Raw genomic sequence first — 23,170 nt, forward strand, 5'->3', positions numbered from 1 at the left:
CGATCTCCTGACCTCGTGATCCACCCGCCTCGGCCTCCCAAAGTGCTGGGATTACAGGCTTGAGCCACCGCGCCCGGCCTACTTTACTACTTTCTACCATTAAAAAAAAAAATCTATGAGTATCCTTTTTTTTGTTTTGTTTTGGTTTTTGTTTTAGACGGATTCTCGCTCTGTCGCCCAAGCTGGAGTGCAGTGGCGTGATCTCGGCTCACTGCAAGCTCTGCCTCCTGGGTTGACGCCATTCTCCTGCCTCAGCCTCCCGAGTAGTTGGGACTACAGGCGCCCGCCACCACGCCAAGCTAATTTTTTGTATTTTTTTAGTAGAGACGGGGTTTCACCGTGTTAGCCAGGATGGTCTCGATCTCTTGACCTTCTGATCTGCCCGCCTCGGCCTCCCAAAGTGCGTATCATGTTTTTATAGGGAAGGCTTTCTGTTCTCTTCATGTCTTTCTGGCCTTTACATTTTGCCTTTTTATGGATGAGAACAGTGTCAGCTCACTGTAAAATGTCTGGCAATCTCAAGACAGCTTCTTATTGGAAATCTGAATTAAAAATTTTAAACAATATTTTAAAATAGCAATTTAAATATACTGTTCTGAGACTGGGCACGGTGGCTCACACCTGTAATCCCAGCATTTTGGGAGCCCGAGGTGGGTGGATCACCTTGAGGTCGGGAGTTTTGAGACCAGCCTGACCAACTTGGAGAAACCTCTTCTCTACTAAAAACACAAAATTAGCCAGGCGTGGTGGTGCATGCCTGTAATCCCAGATACTCAGGAGGCTGAGGCAGGAGAATGGCTTGAACCCGGGAGGTTGTGGTGAGCCGAGATCGCGCCATTGCACTCCAGCCTGGGCAACAAGATCGAAATTCCATCTCAAAAGAAAAAAAAAAAATAGTATACTGTTCTGTTCATTCCAGATAAAAATGTTTTTCAAAATAACTGCACTGAAATGAAGTTGTAAGTTTATAGCTTAGTCACTGTCTTATCTGTTTCAAAAGTTTGAAGCAGGATGCAGTAGTTCATCCCTCTAGTCCCAGCACTTTTGGAGGCCGAGGCCAGATGATTGCTTGAGCCCAGGAGTTTGAGACTAGCATGGGTAATACAGGAAAACCTCATCTCTACAAAGAATTTAAAAAATTAGCCAAGTGTGATGGTGTGCACCTGTAGTCTCAGCTACCTCAGAGGCTGTAGTGGGAAGATTGCTTGAGCCTGGGAGATCAAGGTTGCAGTGAACTATGATCGTACCACTAAACTCCAGCCTGGTTGATAAAGTGAGACCCTGTCTCAAAAACAAGAATAATGAAAGAAAATTGTAGTTTAACACAGTAAATCTCTCATTAAAAAATGAACTAGGGCTGGGCACAGTGATGCATGCCTATAATCCCAGCACTTTGGGAGGCCGGGGCAGGCGGGTCACTTGAGGTCAGGAGTTTGAGACCAGCTTGGGTAACATGGAAAATCTTGTCTCTACTAAAAATATAAAAATTAGCTGGGCATAGTGGTGTGCACCTGTATTCCCAGCTACTTGGGAGGCTGAGACAGGAGAATCGCTTGAACCTGGGAGGCAGAGGTTTCAGTGAGCTGAGATTGCACCACTGCACTCCAGCCTGGGCGATAGAGCAAGACTGCGTCTCAAAAAAATAAATAAATAAAAAAGAACTATGTCCTCAAAACTGTCCTGTGTAGATTATATATAGAATTCCTATGGCTGGGCACGGTGGCTCATGCCTATAATCCCAGCACTTTGGGAGGCTGAGGCAGGCAGATCACCTGAGGTCGGGAGTTCGAGACCAGCCTGACCAACATGGAGAAACCCCATCTCTACTAAAATTACACAATTAGCCAGGCGTGGTGGCGCATGCCTGTAATCCCAGCTACTCGGGAGGCTGAGGCAGGAGAATTGCTTGAACCTGGGAGGTGGAGGTCGTGGTGAGCCGAGATTGTGCCATTGCACTCCAGCCTGGGCAACAAGTTTAAAACTCCGTCTCAAAAAAAAAAAAAAAAAAATCCCTAGAAACCAATATTAAGTATATAAATGGATTTCTCATTTCATAACTTAGGGGAAAAAATTAAATTTGCCACCTTTGATTGCAGAATAGCTTCAAATCATAAGATATTCACTTGAAAGTTAATTTCAACTAAGGCCTCTAATGAACATTATTTTCTGTTCTGTAGGACTATAAGACCTACTTGGACTTTGTCCTTGCATTAGAAAACAGAAAGGAACCTGCAGCTCTACAATATATTTTCAAACTGCTTGATATTGAGAACAAAGGATATCTGAATGTCTTTTCACTTAATTATTTCTTTAGGGTAAGTCTCATTTGCATAAGTGAGTCATTGTTCCTTAAGATATATCATTTGGTTGCTGCCGGTGCGGTGGCTCATGCCTGTAATCCCGGCACTTTGGGAGGCCGAGGCAGGTGGGTCACGAGGTCAGGAGATGGAGACTATTCCTGGCTAACATGGTGAAACCCCGTCTCTACTAAAAATACAAAAAATTAGCCAGGCGTGGTGGCAAGTGCCTGTAGTACCAGCTACTTGGGAGGCTGAGGCAGGAGAATGGCCTGAACCCGGGAGGTGGAGCTTGCAGTGAGCTGAGATTGCGCCACTGCACTCTAGCCTGGGCGACAGAGCGAGACTCCATCTCAAAAAAAAAAAAAAAAAAAAAGGCCGGGCACAGTGGCTCACGCCTGTAATCCCAGCACTTTGGGAGGCCGAGGTGGGCGGATCACGATGTCAGGAGATCGAAACCATCCTGGCTAACATGGTGAAAACTCGTCTCTACTAAAAATACAAAAAATTAGCCAGGTGTGGTGGTGGGCGCCTGTAGTCCCAGCTACTCGGGAGGCTGAGGCAGGAGAATGGCATCAACCCGGGAGGCAGAGTTTGCAGTGAGCCAAGATTGCGCCACTGCACTCCAGCCTGGGCAACAGAGCGAGACTCCATCTAAAAAAAAAAAAAAAAAAAAAAATTGTGAGATGCAGCAAAAGCAGTGGCTAGGCTGGGCGTATTGGCTCACGCTTGTAATCCCAGCACTTTGGGAGGCCAAGGTAGGCGGATCATGAGGTCAGGAGATCGAGACCACGGTGAAACCCCGTCTCTACTAAAAATACAAAAAAAAAAACATTAGCCGGGCGTGGTGGCGGGCACCTGTAGTCCCAGCTACTCGGAGAGGCTGAGGCAGGAGAATGGCGTGAACCCGGGAGGCGGAGCTTGCGGTGAGGCAAGATTGCGCCACTGCACTCCAGCCTGGGCGACAGAGCGAGACTCCGGCTCAAAAAAAAAAAAAGCAGTGGCTAGAGGGAAATTTATAGTATTGAATGCATATATTGGAAAACGTTAAAGATCTAAAATCAGTATCTACTTTAGGAAATTAGAAAAAGAAGAGCAAATTAAAGATATGTCATTTGGTTTAAGTTAAATATTTAGTAACCATTTTACCTAACTCATGATTTTTTTGTTTTTTGTTTTTTTTGAGAAAGGGTCTGGCTCTGTCACCCAGGCTGGAGTGCAGTGGCATAACCATAGCTCACCGCAACCTCCAACTCTTGGGCTCAGGCAGTCTTCCCACTCAGCCTCCCCAGTAACTGGGTCCACATGCCTGTAATCCCAGCTACTTGGGAGGCTGAGGCAGGACAATCACTTGAACCCAGGAGGCGGAGGTTGCAGTGAGCTGAAATCGCGCCACTACATTCTAGCTTGGGCAGCAGAGCAAGACTCTGTCTCAAAAAAAAAACAAAAACTACAACTACCAAAGTCTATAAAAATTTCTGTGGAAAGGAGCTACCTTTTCTGAACTGCTTAGCATCTTACAAGTTTTTCATCACAAGTATAGAATTTATCACATATTTGTATTTCCAATGGTAGTACAGCCCCTGACATATATTTACATATTTTTGTTTTACATCTAGTCAAATCAGCTTTCACTCAGTTATATTTTTTTAAGTAGGAAAGAAAAAAAAACTAAAAACTTGATTTCTTTCTGAAATCTGTTATGTAAATGCTTTTATTAAATTTAAAAATCGGCCGGGTTGCGGTGGCTCATGCCTGTAATCCCAGCACTTTGGGAGGCCAGGGTGGGCGGATCACAAGGTCAGGAGATGAAGACCATCCTCACTAACATGATGAAACCCCATCTTTACTAAAAATACAAAAAAATTAGCTGGGCGTGGTGGCAGGTGCCTGTAGTCCCAGCTACTCAGGAGGCTGAGGCAGGAGAATGGCATGAACCCAGGAGGCAGAGCTTGCAGTGAGCCGAGATTGTGCCACTGCACTCCAGCCTGGGCAACAGAGCGAGACTGAGTCTCAAAAAAAAAAAAGAAAAAATTAAAAAATCACACCCCAGGCATGGTGGCTCACACCTGTAATCCCAGCATTTAGGGAAGCTGAGGCAGGAGGTTCACTTGAGCACAGGAGTTTGAGACCAGCCTGGGCAACACAGGGAAACCCCAACTTCTACAAAAAATTTAAAAAATTAGCTGGGTGTAGTGGTCACGTCTGTGGTCCTGCTTACTGGGGAGGCTGTGTCCAGCCAGTTGTAGATACTTTTATTTGCTATGTTGAAATAAATAAACCATAAAAATAATTTTTAGGCCAGGCGTGGTCGCTCATGCTTCTAATCCCAGCATGTTGGGAGGCCAGGCAAGGAGGGTTGCTTGAGCCCAGGAGTTGGGAAACCAGCCTGGGCAACATAGGGAGACTCCATCTCTACAAAAAAATTAAAAATTAGCTGGGTGTGGTGGCACATGCCTGCAGTCCCAGCTACTTGACAGGCTGAGGTGGGAAGATCACTAGAGTCCGGGAGGTCAAGGCTGCAGTGAGCCATGATTGTGCCACTGCACTACGGCCTGAATGCAGAGTAAGACCCTATCTCTAAAAATAAAAATTAAAAAAACTGAATGCTATATGGGCTTATATCAGCGGCTCATCTGAGAAAATAAATACCAACCCATCATAGATATGCCCCTACTTTAGACAAACCTATTAAGTAAAAATCCAATCTTAGGAAAATAAATGTATTTGAAATTAAACACTGAACTCTTTTTCATAAAGATTTCTTTACAGTATTTTCTACTCTTAGTAGAATATTAAATTGTTTTAAAAATACTTTAAAAATATTTCATATAGGCATTTTGTCAAAGCTTATTTAGGCCTGGTTACATGGGATAAGGTAAAAAGTGTCCAGTGCTGAGCCCTATAATCCTGGGCTGTTCATAGAGCATTTGGACATCAGTATCCTAGTGATAAAGCTGGGCCTGGATGATTCACTCTAGATCATACCATCTAAGTCTATTACTGTATTAACAGAGCGTGTACCCAGATTCTTATCTACTTCAAAGGGATTCCTTTATGGATACTCTGATTATTAGTGGTAACAGAGTAGGCATTAGGAACAAAGTTGACTATTCACCAAGAATTTGAAACTTCACATTTCCAGTCAATAATGCTCACCTGAAGTATTTTGTATTCCCACTGGATGACAGCAGTTTCTTCATTTTTTTGTTAAAGTTTATAAAAAGGAAGAGTTTTGGGAGGTCTACCTCCATTTCGTGTATTACGTAGAAAGCAAAGTGTAGGGTAGGAAGGGAGACAGTAGATTGGGGGTTTTAAGAGAATAGTGAAGGCAGGAATAACATTCATGGAAAATGAGAGGAGCAGATGAAACAGAATCTGCTTGATTAAACAGAATAATTGTGATGAAACAATAATTGTGAGGCCATGTTGAGGGCCCATTTGAGGTTGGAGAACATTCCTATGTAGAAGCAGCGATCCGTAATCTTTTTATTTTTTTTCCTGAAGTTCTCAATAGTTAAGATATAGGTCTAAAAAGGTCAATACACTAATCGAGAATTTAGGTTTTGCTCACTGATGTGGAATAAGGTCAAGAAAGCTAAGAAGATTGGCAAGAGAGAGAATGATGAGGTTTGTGGTCTGATAGGAAAGGAAGTGTAAGTAGAAAGGGGTTGTAGGGCAAGAGAGGGATGTTGTGTATTTCATTTTTTACTTACAGATTTATTTCTATTAAATACAGGCCATACAGGAACTAATGAAAATCCATGGACAAGATCCTGTTTCATTTCAAGATGTCAAGGTTATCTTTTCCTTTAATTTACGTATTACCAGATAATTATGAGATAGTCATTTGTATTACATGAAATTTTATATGAAAGCAACTAATGAAGTACTATTTGAATCAAGTGTTTGCTTTTTGTTCTGAACTGATATTTAAATCATTACGAACTGAGACCACACTTGCACTATTTATGTAGTTTAGAATTTTATATTGTCATCATCATGTTTTCATTGGAAGCATTCATTCATTTTAATTAAGACAGTCAGTGGGCCGGGCACAGTGGCTCACGCTTGTAATCCCAGCACTTTGGGAGGCTGAGGCGGGTAGATCACCCAGGGTCAGGAGTTCGAGACCAGCCTAGTCAACATGGTGAAACCCTGTCTCTGCTAAAAATACAAAAGTTAGCTGGGCGTGGTGGTGCATGCATGTAATCCCGGCTACTCAGGAGGCTGAGGCAGGAGAATTGTTTGAGCCCAGGAGTTGGAGGTTGCAGTGAGCTGAGATCGTGCCACTGCACTCCAGCCTGGGCAATAAAAGTGAACTCTGTCTCAAAAGAAAAAAAAAAAAAAGAAAAGAGTCAGTACAGTCTACATCCTATGGCAGTCTATTCAACTGTAAACTAAATTTTTACCTTGGAAACTGTTTTAGTATGCTACCTCAAAGAGCCTGTTCACTTTGAGTAATTTTACTACAAATTTTATTTTACTACAAATTTTGTAGTAATTTTACTACAAAAAGATTAGAAAACATGTACTAATTCCCTGTAAATATCTATGTTGTACACTTCATGATATAGAAGGAGGTCTTCTATATGTTGCAGTAAGTTTTAGCAGAATTTAGCTTCTTTTTGGATGTCTAATGCATATCCAGAGAGAAGAACTCCCCTCTCCCATCCTAATAAAATGTTGACATCAATGAAGCTTTGTCACTATCTCTGAAACATTTAGATGTTTAATTGAGCTGAACTGTTAGCAAAAATAAATTAAACCAAACCCGTTAGCCGGGTGTGGTGGTACGCGGCTGTAATCCCAGCTACTTGGGAGGCTGAGGTAGGAGAATGGCTTGAACCTGGGAGGCGGAGGTTGTGGTAAGCCGAGATCACACCATTGCACTTCAGCCTGGGCAACAAGGGTGAAACTCTTGTCTCAAAAAAAAAAAAACAAACAAGGCTGGGCGCAGTGGCTCACGCCTATAATTCCAGCACTTTGGGAGGCCAAAGCAGGCAGATTACTTAACATCAGGAGTTTGAGACCAGCCTGGCCAATATGGTGAAACCCCCATCTCTACTAAAAATACAAAAATTAGTTGGGTGTGGTGGTGTGCACCTGTAGTCCCAGCTACTTGGGAGGCTGAGGCAGAAGAATCGCTTGAACCCAGGAGGCGGAGGTTGCAGTAAGCCAAGATTGTGCTACTGCACTCCAGCCTGGATAACAGAGCGAGACTCCATCTCAAAAACAGAACAAAACAAAACAAAACAAAAACTACAGACAAAACCTTGTTTCACCAATTAGAAGGCAACAGAAAAATATGTAAGAAATTAGTTAACATGCAGTCCCTGAACACTGCATTAGATAGTTCTGTCACTAATTACCTATGTAGCTGGATTAGGCACTGAGCCTTGGTTTCTTCATCTATAAAACGAAGGATAGCTATCACATAGCTAAGGAGTTATCCAATAAAATTTTGTGGTTGTAGGTAGAGAAAAGGAAACTGCCTGTTAAATGGAAAAGAAAAAAAGTAGAACAAAAAATTAACATAAGCCCAAGTGGCAGCCCTCAATTTTATTCCTCTGTACTTCAGTGGATGCAAACAGCCCTGAATTTTGGATCACTGTGTGTGATAGAAATTAAGTGGATCAAATTTCATTGTATTTTTTTTTTTTTCTCTCTTGCAGGATGAAATCTTTGACATGGTAAAACCAAAGGATCCTTTGAAAATCTCTCTTCAGGATTTAATCAACAGTAATCAAGGAGACACAGTAACCACCATTCTAATCGATTTGAATGGCTTCTGGACTTATGAGAACAGAGAAGCTCTTGTTGCAAATGACAGTGAAAACTCTGCAGACCTTGATGATACATGATCTCTGAAAGACTAGACTGTCTTATATTAAGAAATACTTGAATGCTGCATGTAAACCCTTTAAAGCAAAATCCTCAGAAATGGTCTAAATAAAACACTTGATATACCTAGAGAACACAGCAAATGTTTTGGTTACTGGAATTTTGGTTGCAATAGTTTTAGAAGCAATAGGACCAAATATTGCTTGTTAGGAGGTGGGGTAAGTTCTGGTTCCTTTTAGTTCAAAGATGGGAAGTGTGATTTGCTGTAGGTAGATGATGTTCAGTTTAAATCTGTATAATCTTCAGAGATGAAGTTTCCATGGAATATTTGACAGTCATTTAGAACGTGAATATTTGAGTGACAGTGCATATATATACACACGTGTGTGTGTGTGTGTGTGTGTGTCTATATATATAAAATCTCAAAGATGACAAACTTTCCCATTCATTAGAGTAGAGCCATTTTATTTCTGGGTTAGGATTAGGATTTTTTTTTTAGGGGGGTCAAGCAATTCTCCTGCCTCGGCCCCCTGAGTAGCTGGGATTATAGGCACCTGCCAACACGCCTGGCTAATTTTTGTATTTTAGCAGAGGCAAGGTTTCACCATGTTGCCCAGGCCTGTCTCGAACTCCTGACCTCAAGTGATCTGCCCGCCTCGGCCTCCCAAAGTGCCGGGATTACAGGTGTGAGCCACGGTGCCCAGCCTTTTTTCTTTTTTTTTTTTTTCTTGAGACAGTCTCTGTCTGTTGCCCAGGCTGGAGTGCAGTAGCATGATCTCTGCTCACTGCAGCCTCCACCTCCCAGCTTCAAGCAATTCTCCTGCCTCAGCCTCCTGAGTAGCTGGGACTTCAGGTGTGCACCACCATGCCTGGCTAATTTTTGTATTTTTAGTAGAGATGGGATCTCGCCATGTTGGCCAGGCTGGTCTCGAACTCCTCACCTCAGGTGATCCGCCCGCCTCGGCCTCCCAAAGTGCTGGGACTATAGCCACCATGATTCACAGTGATACATGAGCCACTGTGCCCAGCCTTGTTCTTTCTTTTAATTGGATGTTTTAATAAAATGTATTCAAACTACTATTTTACTTTCATGAAAATCATTGGTATAAAAAATTTATTGGCCGGGTGCGGTGGCTCACACCTGTAATCCCAGCACTTTGGGAGGCTGAGGCGGGCGGATCACAAGTTCAGGAGATGGAGACCATCCTGGCTAACACAGTGAAACCCCGTCTCTACTAAAAATGCAAAAAATTAGCCAGGCCTGGTGGAGGGTGCCTGTAGTCCCAGCTACTCGGGAGGCTGAGGCAGGAGAATGGCGTGAACCCGGGAGGCGGAGCTTGCAGTGAGCCGAGATCGAGCCACTGCACTCCAGCCTGGCAACAGAGTGAGACTCCGTCTCAAAAAAAAAAAAAAAATTGTCTAGTTTTCTTAACCAATACCAGAGTTACATTTTACAAAACTTAATTCCAAGCCTGGACAACATGGCAAAACCAAGTCTCTACAAAAAATAAATAAAAAACATTAGCTGGGCATGGTGGTGTGAGCCTGCAGTACCAGATCCTTGGGAGGCTGACAGGGAAGGGACTGCTTAAGCCCAGGAGGTCGAGGCTGGAGTGAGCCATGATTGCACTATTGCACTCCAGCCTGGGCAACAGAGTAAGACCCTGTCTCAAACCAAAAAACAAACTTCATTTTGTCAAGGATTTTTGTTAAAGAATTTATGTTAATTCAGGATAAAGACTTCAGTTATACGTTACATTTAGTTTTTATGAGATGCTGAAAGATTAGAAGAAGGTAAATATGAACTATCTATGATCCAGAAGGAACTGGAATTCTTTTTTTTTTTTTTTTTTTTGGAGATGAGTCTTGCTGTGTTGCCCAGGCTGGAGTACAATGGCGCAAACTCGTTCACTGCAACCTCCGCCTCCCAGGCTCAAGCGATTCTCCTGCCTCAGCTTCTCGAGCAGCTGGGAGCACCTGCTACCATGCCCGGCTAATTTTTGTATTTTTAGTAGAAATCCATCTCTACTAATTCACCATGTTGGCCAGGTTGGTCTCAGACTCCTGACCTAGTGATCCGCCCACCTCGGCCTCCCAAAGTGCTGGGACTACGGGCGTGAGCCACTGTGCCCAGCTGGAACTGGAATTCTTAAAAGGACTGAAAAGGAAGTAGAAAAAAATGAGTGAAAGAGGCTTAAGGTAAGACAAACCATTGAATACATTTATGGGAAATTTTATAGTTTGCATAAACAAAGTATAAACTTAAGGCACAGTGAATAACTGTATTGATAAACATAAACTAGCCACTATTGGACAAGTAGCAAAAGTAAAATTCAAGAAACAAAACCTTCATAAGTCACTACTTTTGTTACAATCATAAAATTTTCTGGGTAAACTCTAGATACTAGTACCTCTAGGGAGACAGGATTCAGAAGATCACTTTTAGACACACCTACCTTCACTTGATAACCAGATAAATATTTGTGAGTGAGAGGTACTATCTCAAATGAAGTTAAAAACAAGGAAAAGGTCAGGTTAGCATGTTTTAGAACTATTGGTAAACTATAATTCATGGGACATTATATAATCAAAAGATTAATATTTTAAGCACTAAGTTATAAAGGGTTTACACCCATAAATAAAAAGATTACCATCACTTACTATGAACCACCATTCCATGAATCCATGTAGCTAGAACACTCCTAATGAAAAGTTTAATTATCCTTCAACCTGTAGTTGAAGAACTCAGTTCATGTTCATTGACAGATTTCCATTACAGACCCACTATATTGATGTTACTTTCTTTGACACTATATTTTATATAGATACATTAAGATTGAAAACTTAATGCTGTTTAGAAGGCTATTAATATAACTATTAATTTCTGAAAGCTTTGAGTTTCTGAAAAGGATTTTAAGATCAAAATTTCTGAAACACTCCACACATTCTTCCTCACCCACATTTAATTATAAATCAGTGTTATACTGATAAAAGGTTCTATACACACATTTAGAAGTGTGTGTGTGTGTGTGTGTGTGTGTGTATTTTTCTTTTCCCCCAAGATGGAGTCTCACTCTGTCACCCAGGCTGGAATGCAATGGTGCAATCTCGGCTCACTGCAACCTCCACCTCCCTGGTTCAAGTGATTCTCCTCCCTCAGCCTCCCGAGCAGCTGGGATTACAGACGTGCAGCACCATGCCCAGCTGATTTTTGTATTTTTGTAGAGACGGGGTTTCACTACGTTGGCCAGGCTGGTCTCAAACTCCTGACCTCAAGTAATCTGCCCGCCTTGGCCTCCCAAAGTGCTGGGATTATAGGTGTGGGCACCGTACCTGGCCATATCTAGGAATATTTTCAAAATTAGCTTCACAATATATACATTTATAAGGTTTACAAATAACCAAGTAGGTAGGGGAGTGGCCAACCAGATTCAAGTAAACTGTCCAGTCTTCACTATTGCTACTTCTAAATGATGAATGATGGGTAATTTCATTAGGCTATCATTGCACCTTATACAATATCTAATTGCTCCTGATGGATTAAACCTATACCTGTCCCACTATCCCCCAATCCCCTCCAAACCACTTTTCTATAGGATTAACACTGAACGGATAACATAACCAGGATGCCACATGGATATTCACTAGGTATTAACATTAATAAATCTATTCCATAAGTAGTGTTTTAATATTATGTTCAAAGCTAGTTATTTGAGTCCTGAAAAAGAATACAAGATTAAGTGGCTTGCATTTAAAAATGGAAGCCTATCTTAATATCTGGTGTTATAAATACAGATTCTTACATAAAATAGTTATTCTCAATGAAAGAAAATTCAAAGTGCTTCCATCTTGCTCCTTTTATTATATGGGGAAGCATCCTTAGTGTGAAATTAATGGTTAGATATATAAATGCATGGCATAACATGAGAAAATCTAGGAGAAAATATCCTCATTTTAATCTAAGACTATGGAATTATCAATTCCAATTAGACTTAATCAGCAACTTACCTTTTTTAAAAAAAGCAAATGCACAAATAGACAGGCTTGATAATTTAACTCTTCTTAACTATTAAGGCTCTAGGATGTCCTTAACTTTTTTAAAAGATCATTTTAAAACCAAAGCACTAATTCTATGCACAGTAAAAACAGTACAAATATCTGAATTTCAGATCTGGCTTTTGCTAGATAAGATCCTAAAAATGAAGAAAACATTTTCCCTTTCCAGATATTTTAATAATTTAAAATATAAATAATTGTATTAAGTCCCACTGAATAAAGACTGTGAAAGTTTTTGTATTTAAAAAAAAAAACTTAAGAGTTTGAAGCTTGATAGTCATTTCATTTTATGGTGGGACAGAGACTGGATTTTGCTTGCTTTCCATAATTACTTCACTGTCTCCCTCCATTTCAAAATTGACATTCACAAATGAGCTGGATATCACTGTCTCTGGTTGATCTGTCTGAACAATGGAATCAGTCTGCAATTTATTCTGTTGATATTGTCTTTCTGCTTCTTCAGACATCCTGTTTTCTTCTTCTTCTTCTTCTTCCTAAAAAAAAGGAGCAACATCAAGAATAGCTGAAATACGAAAGGCTAAAAGGTACATAGTGCTGTTTTCCCCACTGTCAGCTTATGTTTAAAAAAAAAAAAAAAGCCGGGCGCGGTGGCTCACGCTTGTAATCCCAGCACTTTGGGAGGCCGAGGCGGGCGGATCACGAGGTCAGGAGATCGAGACCACAGTGAAATCCCGTCTCTACTAAAAACACACACAAAAAAATTAGCCGGGCGTGGTGGCGGGCGCCTGTAGTCCCAGCTACTTGGAGAGGCTGAGGCAGGAGAATGACGTGAACCCGCGAGGCAGAGCTTGCAGTGAGCCGAGATTGCGCCACTGCACTCCAGCCTGGGCAACAGGGCGAGACTCTGTCTCAAAAAAAAAAAAAAAAAAAAAAATGTGTCACGTTCAAATCAGTTTGGTCTAATTAAGACATACTTTCCCTTCTCCTGCTCTCTAATTGAAATAACTACTGTAAAACATTTTAAGGGAAGTAGTTTTCTCTTGTTTTTTTTTTTTTTTTTTTTGGAGAAAGAGTATTGCTCTGTCACCCAGGCTAGAGTGCAGTGGCTCACTGCAACCTCCGTCTCCCAGGCTCAAGCAATTCTCCTGCCTCAGCCTCCTGAGTAGCTGGGACTACAGGCACCTGCCACCACGCCCAGCTAATTTTGTATTTTTAGTAAAGACAGGGTTTCACCGTGTTGGCCAGGCTGGTCTCGAACTCCTGATCACAAGTGATCCACCCACCTTGGCCTCCCAAAGTGTTGGGATTACAGGCAGGAGCCACCGTGCTCAGCCCAAAAGAGGTTATTTTTTATAACAGGGTCCAGCACTACATCACTTAGATGAGACCTGAATTGGCTTTGACAAGCACTATATTTCTTTCAGATTAAGTCTAAGCTAAATAAATAAAAAGTTAGCTTCAACTGTATCACTTCAATTGTAGGGTGTCAGTCTATTCGGTTGAATAGGTTGGTTCATTTACTAAATGATATATAGCATAGTTAGTTTTCTCATAAGCATCAAATATATAGATAAGGCAGCACCTACCCTCAAGAAATTTACAACTTAGTAGGGAAGTTAAGACATGTAAAAACAGTATTATGACAGATGTAGAGATTTTGAATGGGTAAATAATTTCTAGTTGCAGAACTACTAAATTCATTGAGGAGGTGGCATTTGTATTGGACCCTGCAGAACGGGTAGTCAGTACACAGTGAGTAGCCCCAGAAGATTACTCTGGGGCTTGCTTGAGAATAGAGAGAGACCATTTAAGAGGCTAGTATAATAGTCCAGATGAGGTAATGAGGCTCTAAGCAAGGCTTATAGTGTTAAGAAATACTTACTTGTTCATAAAACAGGTTTGAAACCATATGACAAATGTTAAGTCAGCTGACCTTTCCAGGCTCATGTCCAGTCACTCCCACATTGTACCTTATGCTCCAGTGACAATAAACTATTATATTTTTGCCATTTCCCCAACCATAACAATGTACCTTCATGCCTCTACATTCTAGCTTTACCTGAATTGCTGCCCTCTATTTGCTTGAAGAATAGCAGGTGCCAATATTTGTTGTGCTCACTAATATACACTAGGTGCTGTTTCAAACATTTTATATATTAATGTATTTAATCCATAGAGCAGCCCCCGAGCATGGATGCTGCAATTCTCCTCATTACAAAGATGAGGAGATTGAGGCTTATAGAGGGGTTAAGTGTTCTGTCCAAGGTTACAAAGTTTTAAGTGGCAGAACAGATTTTGAATTCAAGCCTTTTGGTTCCTGAGCCTATGCTCTTAAGCACTAAAGGCTTTTATATTTTAAGACAAAATTCACTTCATTCTCACCTTAAGACCTCACTACTTTTAAACTGCCCTCAAAGTTTTGTGCATTAACACCTGGCACATACACATTTCTTGTACTTAAATTTTTATCTGTGTCAAACCCACTCCACTTTTCCTATATCCAGTCCATGTACTCTAAGTATCTTGTTTCTTCATCTTAGAATTAGAATGATAATCCAAAGAGAGGCGTGTGAAGATTAAATAATGTATATAAGGCATCTCACATAGCACTAAGACAATAAAATCTAGCCTAGTTTTGCACACAGATCATAGGAAAATTCCAGTTTTAAGGAATTCCAAAATGTATGTTACTTTGATAAAAGAAATTAATGACTCTAGAATGAAATGCCTAGCATAAGAGAGCTATATGTTGGGCAGTTAGAAAATACATATGCTCATTATGCAACCCATCAAGTCCATAGCAAACCAAACTAAATCAAGAAAATGTAAAAAGGAGGCATACCTCCTTCTTCATCCGATAATATTCATCAATGGCATATTGGTACTTTGGGGTACTGATACCCAAAACAGATGCAATCTTCTCTCCAAGGAAGTCACACACTGAAGATACAAAAGTTAAAAGACTTACATAATTCTATAAACATTTCTTGAGCACTTTCTATGTGTGAGACACTGTAGGAATACAAGAGTTACTGATCCTGCTCTCAAGGAGATTATAAAAACCTAATATATCTCTCTTCTGTATATCTTCCCTGATTTCTTCAAGAAGTACTGGTGGTTTCAAAACTCCCAACAAGTCTTTTCATATCTGTATTAGAAGACTTATCACTAGGTATATCTGTTATATGTCTATGTCTTTAAGAAAAGTGTATACTGCCAGGCATGGCGGCTCATGTCTATAATCCCAGCACTTTGGGAGGCTGAGGCAGGCAAATCACATGAGGTCAAGAGTTCAAGACCAGCTTGAACAACATGATGAACCTCATCTCTACTAAAAATACAAAAATGAGCTGGGCATGGTGGCGGGCGCCTGTAATCCCAGCTACTCACAAGGCTGAGGCAGAAGAATAGCTTGAAACTGGGAGGCAGAGGTTACGGTGAGACGAGATCACACCACTGCACTCCAGCCTTGATGAAAGAGCAAGACTCTGTCTCAAAAAAGAAAAATGTATACTCAGAAAGCTGGGATATCACTGGGCTGGAGGAAGGGAATGGCTTGTAGTATAACACTCACTGAGTGCCTACTATGTGCCAGGCACTGTGAAAGGTTAGGCGTAGAGAGGTTCAAGAACTTAACCCAGACTGATAAAGCAGATCCAAAGTTCAAAGCTAGGTCTGAATCTAAAGCCCATGTTCTTTCCATTACACCAACCTGTCTAGCATATATTGAGTGCTTAGTAAATATTTGTTGAATCAATTACTATTCACAATTAGCTCTAATAAAAAGCAGAAAGTGATAAAAAAAACTATGAGGGAGTTAAAAATGGAAGCAGAAGAAAGCTTTATAATTTAAAACCTATATTTTAAATTAGCATTATTAAGTTATAAGTTGATCATTCATTTCCTTCAAATATGACTTAGTCACATCTCAATTTAAGAAACGAAATATTAATGAAATAGAAATATAAATTAACTATAATACAGGCTTTAGAATAAGCAGTGAGACAGATTGAGAATGTTATCAATTGGAAACCAAATGACAAAGCAGCAAAATAGCTGTTAAGAGAAAGGGTTTAAGAACTTGAAAACCGTATCTAAACTAACATAGTCATTTTTCATTCCTCAAAAAAAAAAAAAAAAACCATATTGGAAGCTGAAGAATGTTTTAATGTGAAGTACAAGTTAGGTTACTATCTCCCAATGCTAGCTAGCTCTTGAGGACAGTGATTAACTCCCTATTGTTTCTCCTTCAGTTTGGAAACATCCTATTTAGCAAAGTTCCTGTTGCTGAAGCATGTTACAACAATTATACAATATTCAAGCAGAAAAGCAATACCTGAGAGAGTTGATGTAGCAGCCCGAAGCATGTAAAACCATAAGTAGGGGCCCCAGGTAAGTTTTGTCTGCAATAAGAAATCATGTTAGTAACATTCATACCTAAATTCATTCCATATATTTAGGCCAGAATGAAGTAGTCAAATACTTGGTAGGCACCGGGAATATTCTATAGGCAGTACTACAAAGAGACTGCAATCCAATCAACAATTTAAAATCTTTAGAGTTAAAATTCCACAAAGATGTTTTACATTCACCCATATAACTACCACCACCTTAAGCCCATAGAAGAATCAAAAAAAGATGCAGCCACTGAAATGGAGTTGGTAATCGCAGTCTGGATTATTTTATGAGTTGATAATCCAGAGCTTTCCTTTCTCCTGTCTTGCTGCATTTTTGTCTCCACTATTTATAAACACAACACCACAGGGGGTGTTCAGTCAATAGAAAGAAACTTAAGGATGCCATCTGACATACTTATGCTATAGCAGGGAAATAAAGGTTCAGAGAAATTAAACAGGATATGTAAGGGAACATCAAATGAGCTTTTAATGGTGGGAAAATAAAGGACAAATAAGTAGCAAGATAAGTTTTAAGTCTTTTTTTTATTATTATTATACTTTAAGTTCTAGGGTACCTGTGCACAATGTGCAGGTTTGTTACATATGTATACATGGGCCATGTTGGTGTGCTGCACCCATTAACTCGTCATTTACATTAGGTATATCTCCTAATGCTATCCCTCCCCCCTCCCCCCACCCCACGACAGGCCCCAGTGTGTGATGTTCCCCATCCTGTGTCCAAGTGTTCTCATTGTTCAATTCCCACCTATGAGTGAGAACATGTGGTGTTTGGTTTTCTGTCCCTGCAACAGTTTGCTCAGAATGATGGTTTCCAGCTTCATGCATGTCCCTACAAAGGACATGAACTCATCCTTTTTTATGGCTGCGTAATATTCCATGGTGTATATGTGCCACATTTCTTAATCCAGTCTATCATTGATGGACATTTAGGTTGGTTCCAAGTCTTTGCTATTGTGAATAGTGCTGCAATAAACATACATGTGTATGTGTCTTTATAGCAACATGATTTATAATCCTTTGGGTATATACCCAGTAATGAGATGGCTGAGTCAAATGGTATTTCTGGTTCTAGATCCTTGAGAAATCACCACACTGTCTTCCACAATGGTTGAACTAGTTTACAGTCCCACCAGCAGTGTAAAAGTGTTCCTATTTCTCTACATCCTCTCCAGCACCTGTTGTTTCCTGACTTTTTAATGATCACCATTCTAACTGGTATGAGATGGTATGTGGTTTTGATTTGCATTTCTCTGATGGCCAGTGATGATGAGCATTTTTTCATGTGTCTGTTGGCTGAATAAATGTCTTCTTTTGAGAAGTGTCTGTTCATATCCTTTGCCCACTTTTTGATGAGGTTGTTTGATTTTTTCTTGTAAATTTGTTTGAGTTCATTGCAGATTCTGGATATTAGCCCTTTGTCAGATGAGTAGATTGTAAAAATTTTCTCCCATTCTGTAGGTTGCCTGTTCACTATGATGGTAGTTTCTTTTGCTGTGTAGAAGCTCTTTAGTTTAATTAGATCCCATTTGTTAATTTTGGCTTTTGTTGCCATTGCTTTTGGTGATTTAGTCATGAAGTCCTTGCCCATGCCTATGTCCTGAATGGTATTGCCTAGGTTTTCTTCTAGGGTTTTTATGGTTTTAGGTCTAACATTTAAGTCTTTAATCCATCTTGAGTTAATTTTTGTAGCAAACTTGACAAAAACAAGAAATGCGGAAAGGGTTCCCTATTTAATAAATGGTGCTGGGATAACTGGCTAGCCATAGGTAGAAAGCTGAAACTGGATCCCTTCTTTAAGTCTTAAAAAAGGACTAGACCACAGAACTCAAGACAAGCTCAGTGCATATTTGGTAAGCCAGGGCCACTGGCAGAATGCAATCCACAATGCACACCTACGTAGTTAATCTTGGTTCTGTAATTCCAAATGATTTTGTGAAGCTTGCCAAACAGATGTTATCTGCCTCTCTAGATGAAGCCAGTGATAAAGGCATGCTTCATTGTACCAATACGTTTATCCAAAGAAAACACAGTATAAAGCCTTCAAGGAATCAAATGTATTAATAATTGTTTTCTGGAGTTTTTTTTAAGACACAGTCTCACTCTGTCACCCATGCTAGAACGCAGTGGCACAATCTCAGCTCACTGCAACCTCTGCCTCCTGGGTTCAAGTGATTCTTGTGCCTCAGCCTCACGAGTAGCTGGGATTACAGACGTGCACCAATTGCACGAATTTTTGTATTTTTAGTATAGATGAGGTTTCGCCATGTTGGCCAGGCTGGTCTCAAATTCCAGCCCCATGTGATCCACCCACCTCAGCCTCCCAAAGTGCTGGGACTACAGGGGTAAGCCACTGCATCTGGGCAATAATTGTTTTAATATGGCTTCCAAGGAGGGGAGAAAGAGAAAAACTTGTCCATAATCTTCTTATATATACTAATGATTAAAAGGGCATTAAAAAGGCAAACACAAGAATATCTGTTGAGACTGAGTGGATGGGGCAGGGCGCAGTGGCTCACGTCTGTAATCCCAGCACTTTGGGAGGCTGAGGCGGGTGGATCACCTGAGGTCAGGAGCTCGAGACCTGCCTGACCAACATGGAGAAACCCCGTCTCTACTCAAAATACAAAAATTAGCCGGGCATGGTGGCGTGCACCTGTAATCCCAGCTTCTAGGGAAGCTGAGACAGAAGAATTGCTTGAATCCGGGAGGCGGAGGTTGCAGTGAGCCGAGATTGAGCCCCTGCACTCCAGCCTGAGCAACAGAGCAAGACTCCGTCTCTAAATAAATAAAATAAATAAAAATACAAAAATTAGGTGGGCTGTAATGGCACACGCCTGTGATCCCAGCTACTCAGGAGACTGAGACCAGAGAATCGTTTGAACCTGGGAGGCAGAGGTTGCAGTGAGCCAAGATTGCACCACTGCACTCCAGCCTGGGCAACAGAGGGAGACCCTGCCTCACAAAAAACAAATAACTAAACTCCCTTTCACATATACATATATTCTGTTAGTTCTGTCCCTCTGGAGAACTCTAATACAGTATCTAAAGCTGGAGAATTTAATGCCAGCAAAGGATGGCTTGATAATTTTAGAAAGGAGTTTGGCTTTAAAAATGTCAACAGAACAAGACAAGCAGCTTCTGCCAAACAAAAGATAGCAGATGATTCCCACACATCATTAGGAAAATCATTGCGAAGAAAGGATAGCTATCAGAACAGGTTTTTAGCGGAGATCAAAGTGCCCTATTCTGAAAAAACATGCCACAAAAGACATTTATTAGTAAGGAAGAGAAGCAAGCACCAGGATTCAAGGCAGAAAGGGATAGGCTAACTCTACTATTTTGTACAAATGCAGTCCGGTTTATGATTAGGACTGCCCTTATCTATAAAGCTGCTAGCCCCCAAGCCTTAAAGGAAAAAGATAAACACCAGCTACCAGTCTTTTGTCTGTACAAGGCCTAGACAACAAGAACCCTTTTCCTGGATTGGTTCCATCAATGCTTTGTCCCTGAAGTCAGGAAGTATTCTGTTAATAAGGGTCTGCCTTTTAAAGTTCTTTTGTTATTGGACAATGCTCCTGGCCACCCAGAACCCCGTAAGTTCAACACTGAAGGCGTCAAAGTGTTGTACTTGCCCCCAAACACAACATCTCTAGTTCAGCCTCTGGATCAGGGGTCATAAGGACCTTTAAGGCTCATTACACACAGTACTCTATGGAAAGCATTGTTGATGCCATAGAAAAGAACCCTGGGCCAGGCGTGGTGGCTTATGCCTATAATCCCAGTACTTTGGGAGGCTGAGGCGGACAGATTACCTGAGCTCAGGATTTTGCAACCAGCCTGGGCAACATGGTGAAACCTTGTCTTTACTAAAATACAAAATATTAGCTGGGCATGGCAGCGTGCACCTGTAGTCCAGCTACTTGGGAGGCTGAGGCAGGAGAATTGCTTGAACCCGGGAGATGGAGGTTGCAATGAGCCAAGATCACACCACTGCACTCCAGCCTGGGTGACAGTGAGACTCCGTCTCAAAAAAAAAAAAGAAGAAGAAGAGAACCCCGATAAAGAAAACATCATGAAAGTCTGGAAGGATTACACCACTGAAGATGCCATTGTTATAGAAAAAGCTGTGAAAGACATCAACACGAAACAAATTCTGCGGAGAAAACTGTGTCCAAGGGTTGTGCACATCTTCACAGGATTTACGACAGAGCCAATCAATGAAATCATGAAAGATATGGTAGATATGAAAAGAAAGGGGGGATGGGGGTGGAGGGTTTCAAAATTTGGATCTTGGAGAAATTCAAGAGCTAATAGACACAACACCAGAGATATTAACAGAAAATGGCTTGATAGAGATGAGTGCCTCCAAACCACTGCCAGATAATGAAGAAGATGTAAAAGTAGCAGTGCCAGAAAAGAAACTGACATTAGACAATCTGGCAGAAGGGCTCCGATTTTTCAAGACTACTTGACTTCTTTTACAACATGGACCCTTCCATATAGGCAATGAAACTAAAGCAAATGGTGGGAAAAGAACTGTTACCACATAGAACAACTTTTAGAGAAATAAAAAAGTAAAAAAGTCAGACAGAAATTACTACGTATTTCCATGAAGTCACAGCAAGTACGCCTTTCTCTCTTGCCTCCCCTTCCACCTCCTGCCATGCCTAACACAGCAAGACCAACCCCTCCTCTTCCTCCTCAGCCTGCTCAATGTGAAGACAATGAGGAAGAAGACTTATGATGATGATCCACTTCCCACTTAATGAACAGTAAATATATTTTCTCTTCCTTATAATTTTTTTTTTTTTTTTGAGACGGAGTCTTGCTCTGTCGCCCAGGCTGGAGTGCAGTGGCGCGTTATCTGCTCACTGCAAGCTCCACCTCCCGGGTTCACACCATTCTCCTGGCTCAGCCTCCCGAGTAGCTGGGACTACAGGAGCCCGCCACTACACCCGGCTAATTTTTTTTGTATTTTTAGTAGAGATAGGGTTTCACTGTGTTAGCCAGGATGGTCTCGATCTCCTGACCTTGTGATCCGCCCGCCTCGGCCTCCCAAAGTGCTGGGATTACAGGCGTGAGCCACCGCGCCCGGCCCCTTATAATTTTCTTAACCCTTTTTCCTTTCCTTTCCTTTCCTTTCTCTGCCTCGCCCCACCCCGCCCCACCCCGCCCTGCCTCGCCTCTCTTTGTCCCCCAGGCTGGAGTGCAGTGGTGCGATCTCAGCTCACTGCAACCTCTGCCTCCTGGGTTCAAGCGATTCTCCTGCCTCAGCCTCCCAAGTAGCTGGGACTACAGGTGCCCACCACCACACCCAGCTAATTTTTGTATTTTTAGTAGAGATGGGGTTTCACTATATTGGCCAGGCTGGTCTGGAACTCCTGACCTTGTGATCTGCCCACCTCAGCCTCCCAAAGTGCTGGGATTACAGGCATGAGCCACCACGCCCGGCCAACATTTTCTTTTCTATAGCTTACTTTATTGTAAGAATATAGCATATAATACGTATAACATAAGAAATATGTGTTAATTGACTTCATGCTCTAGGTAAGACTTCCAGTCTACATTAGGCTATTAGCAATTTAATTTGGGGGGAATAATAAGTTATATGCATATTTTCAACTGTGCAGGGTAGTTGGGGGGGGTCACACCCCTAAACTTCACATTGTTCAAGTTTCAACTGTAAATATATTTCTCAGTGGACCAATTCTCCTGGGGTTGTTTCTGGAGAGAATAATTGATAATATCCAAGCTATGACTACCAAAGAATCAAATCTGCTCCAGACCTGAAAAACAGGTTAATAATTCCTGAATAACATTTATCATCATCCCACACAACTATACAGAATGAATATATAGGGCCCTTTGTTTGAACATTGACTTGATTGAATCAAAAAAGAGAAGTAGCTAGAGTCTACGCCAGACCTCCACCACCTAGACTATCCCAGTAATAGCAAAACTGGGACAAGATCTTGTGTCTTCAAGACTTCTTGTATATAGTGCTAAAACTCAAAATGATTCATTTTTCCTCCAAAAATATAAGTATCTCTTCCTTCCCTATTAAGACCTACTACCTTTTATTTCTTATTAAAACAATTTATTTTCAGATTATAAAAGTCATACTTATTTGTTGTAGAACACTTAGAAAATGGAGGTCGGCCGGGTGCAGTGGCTCACGCCTGTAATCCCAGCACTTTGGGAGGCTGCGGCAGGTGGATCACGAGGTCAAGAGATGGAGACCATCCTGGCCAACACGGTAAAACCCTGTCTCCACAAAAAAAATACAAAAAATTAGCCAGGCGTGGTGGCAGGTGCCTGTAGTCCCAGCTACTCAGGAGGCTGAGGCAGGAGAATGGCGTGAGCCTGGGAGGCGGAGCTTGCAGTGAGCCGAGATCACGCCACTGCACTCCAGCATGGGCGACAGAGCAAGACTCCGTCTCAAAAAAAAAAGAAGAAAGAAAGAAAATGGAGGCCAATATAAGCAAAATGTAATTCACCCATTTTCCACCACCTAGAAATAATTATCCAAATATCAGGGTATCTTTCCAGTCTTTTCCTGAGCATATACTTATTTTCACAACATTGTTGTCCCTT

General features: G+C 41.3%; 2 protein-coding genes across 7 annotated transcripts in view; one reads left to right on the forward strand and one right to left on the reverse strand.

Annotated features, from left to right (window-relative positions):
* The window catches only part of PPP2R3C (protein phosphatase 2 regulatory subunit B''gamma), a 38,784-nt gene extending 30,505 nt beyond the window's left edge, over positions 1-8,279 (forward strand). For 4 of the 5 annotated variants that reach the window (XM_055291527.2, XM_055291529.2, XM_055291528.2 and 1 more), the window contains 3 exons: positions 2,178-2,315; positions 6,037-6,096; positions 7,973-8,279. In XM_055291527.2, the coding sequence (XP_055147502.1) occupies positions 2,178-2,315; positions 6,037-6,096; positions 7,973-8,161 (387 nt within the window). In that variant the 3' untranslated portion in view covers positions 8,162-8,279. The remainder of the gene's footprint in view (positions 1-2,177; positions 2,316-6,036; positions 6,097-7,972) is intronic. The other variant, XM_063645936.1, reaches the window with a different exon arrangement.
* A 2,062-nt stretch (positions 8,280-10,341) lies between these two features.
* FAM177A1 (family with sequence similarity 177 member A1) overlaps positions 10,342-23,170 on the reverse strand; it is a 37,832-nt gene continuing 25,003 nt past the window's right edge. For both annotated transcript variants that reach the window (XM_055291533.2, XM_055291534.2), the window contains 3 exons: positions 16,495-16,561; positions 15,001-15,098; positions 10,342-12,691 (listed from right to left, as the gene is read on the reverse strand). In XM_055291533.2, the coding sequence (XP_055147508.2) occupies positions 12,485-12,691; positions 15,001-15,098; positions 16,495-16,561 (372 nt within the window). In that variant the 3' untranslated portion in view covers positions 10,342-12,484. The remainder of the gene's footprint in view (positions 12,692-15,000; positions 15,099-16,494; positions 16,562-23,170) is intronic.

The sequence above is a fragment of the Symphalangus syndactylus genome, chromosome 9, assembly GCF_028878055.3.
Source record: "Symphalangus syndactylus isolate Jambi chromosome 9, NHGRI_mSymSyn1-v2.1_pri, whole genome shotgun sequence".
Taxonomy (NCBI): domain Eukaryota; kingdom Metazoa; phylum Chordata; class Mammalia; order Primates; family Hylobatidae; genus Symphalangus; species Symphalangus syndactylus.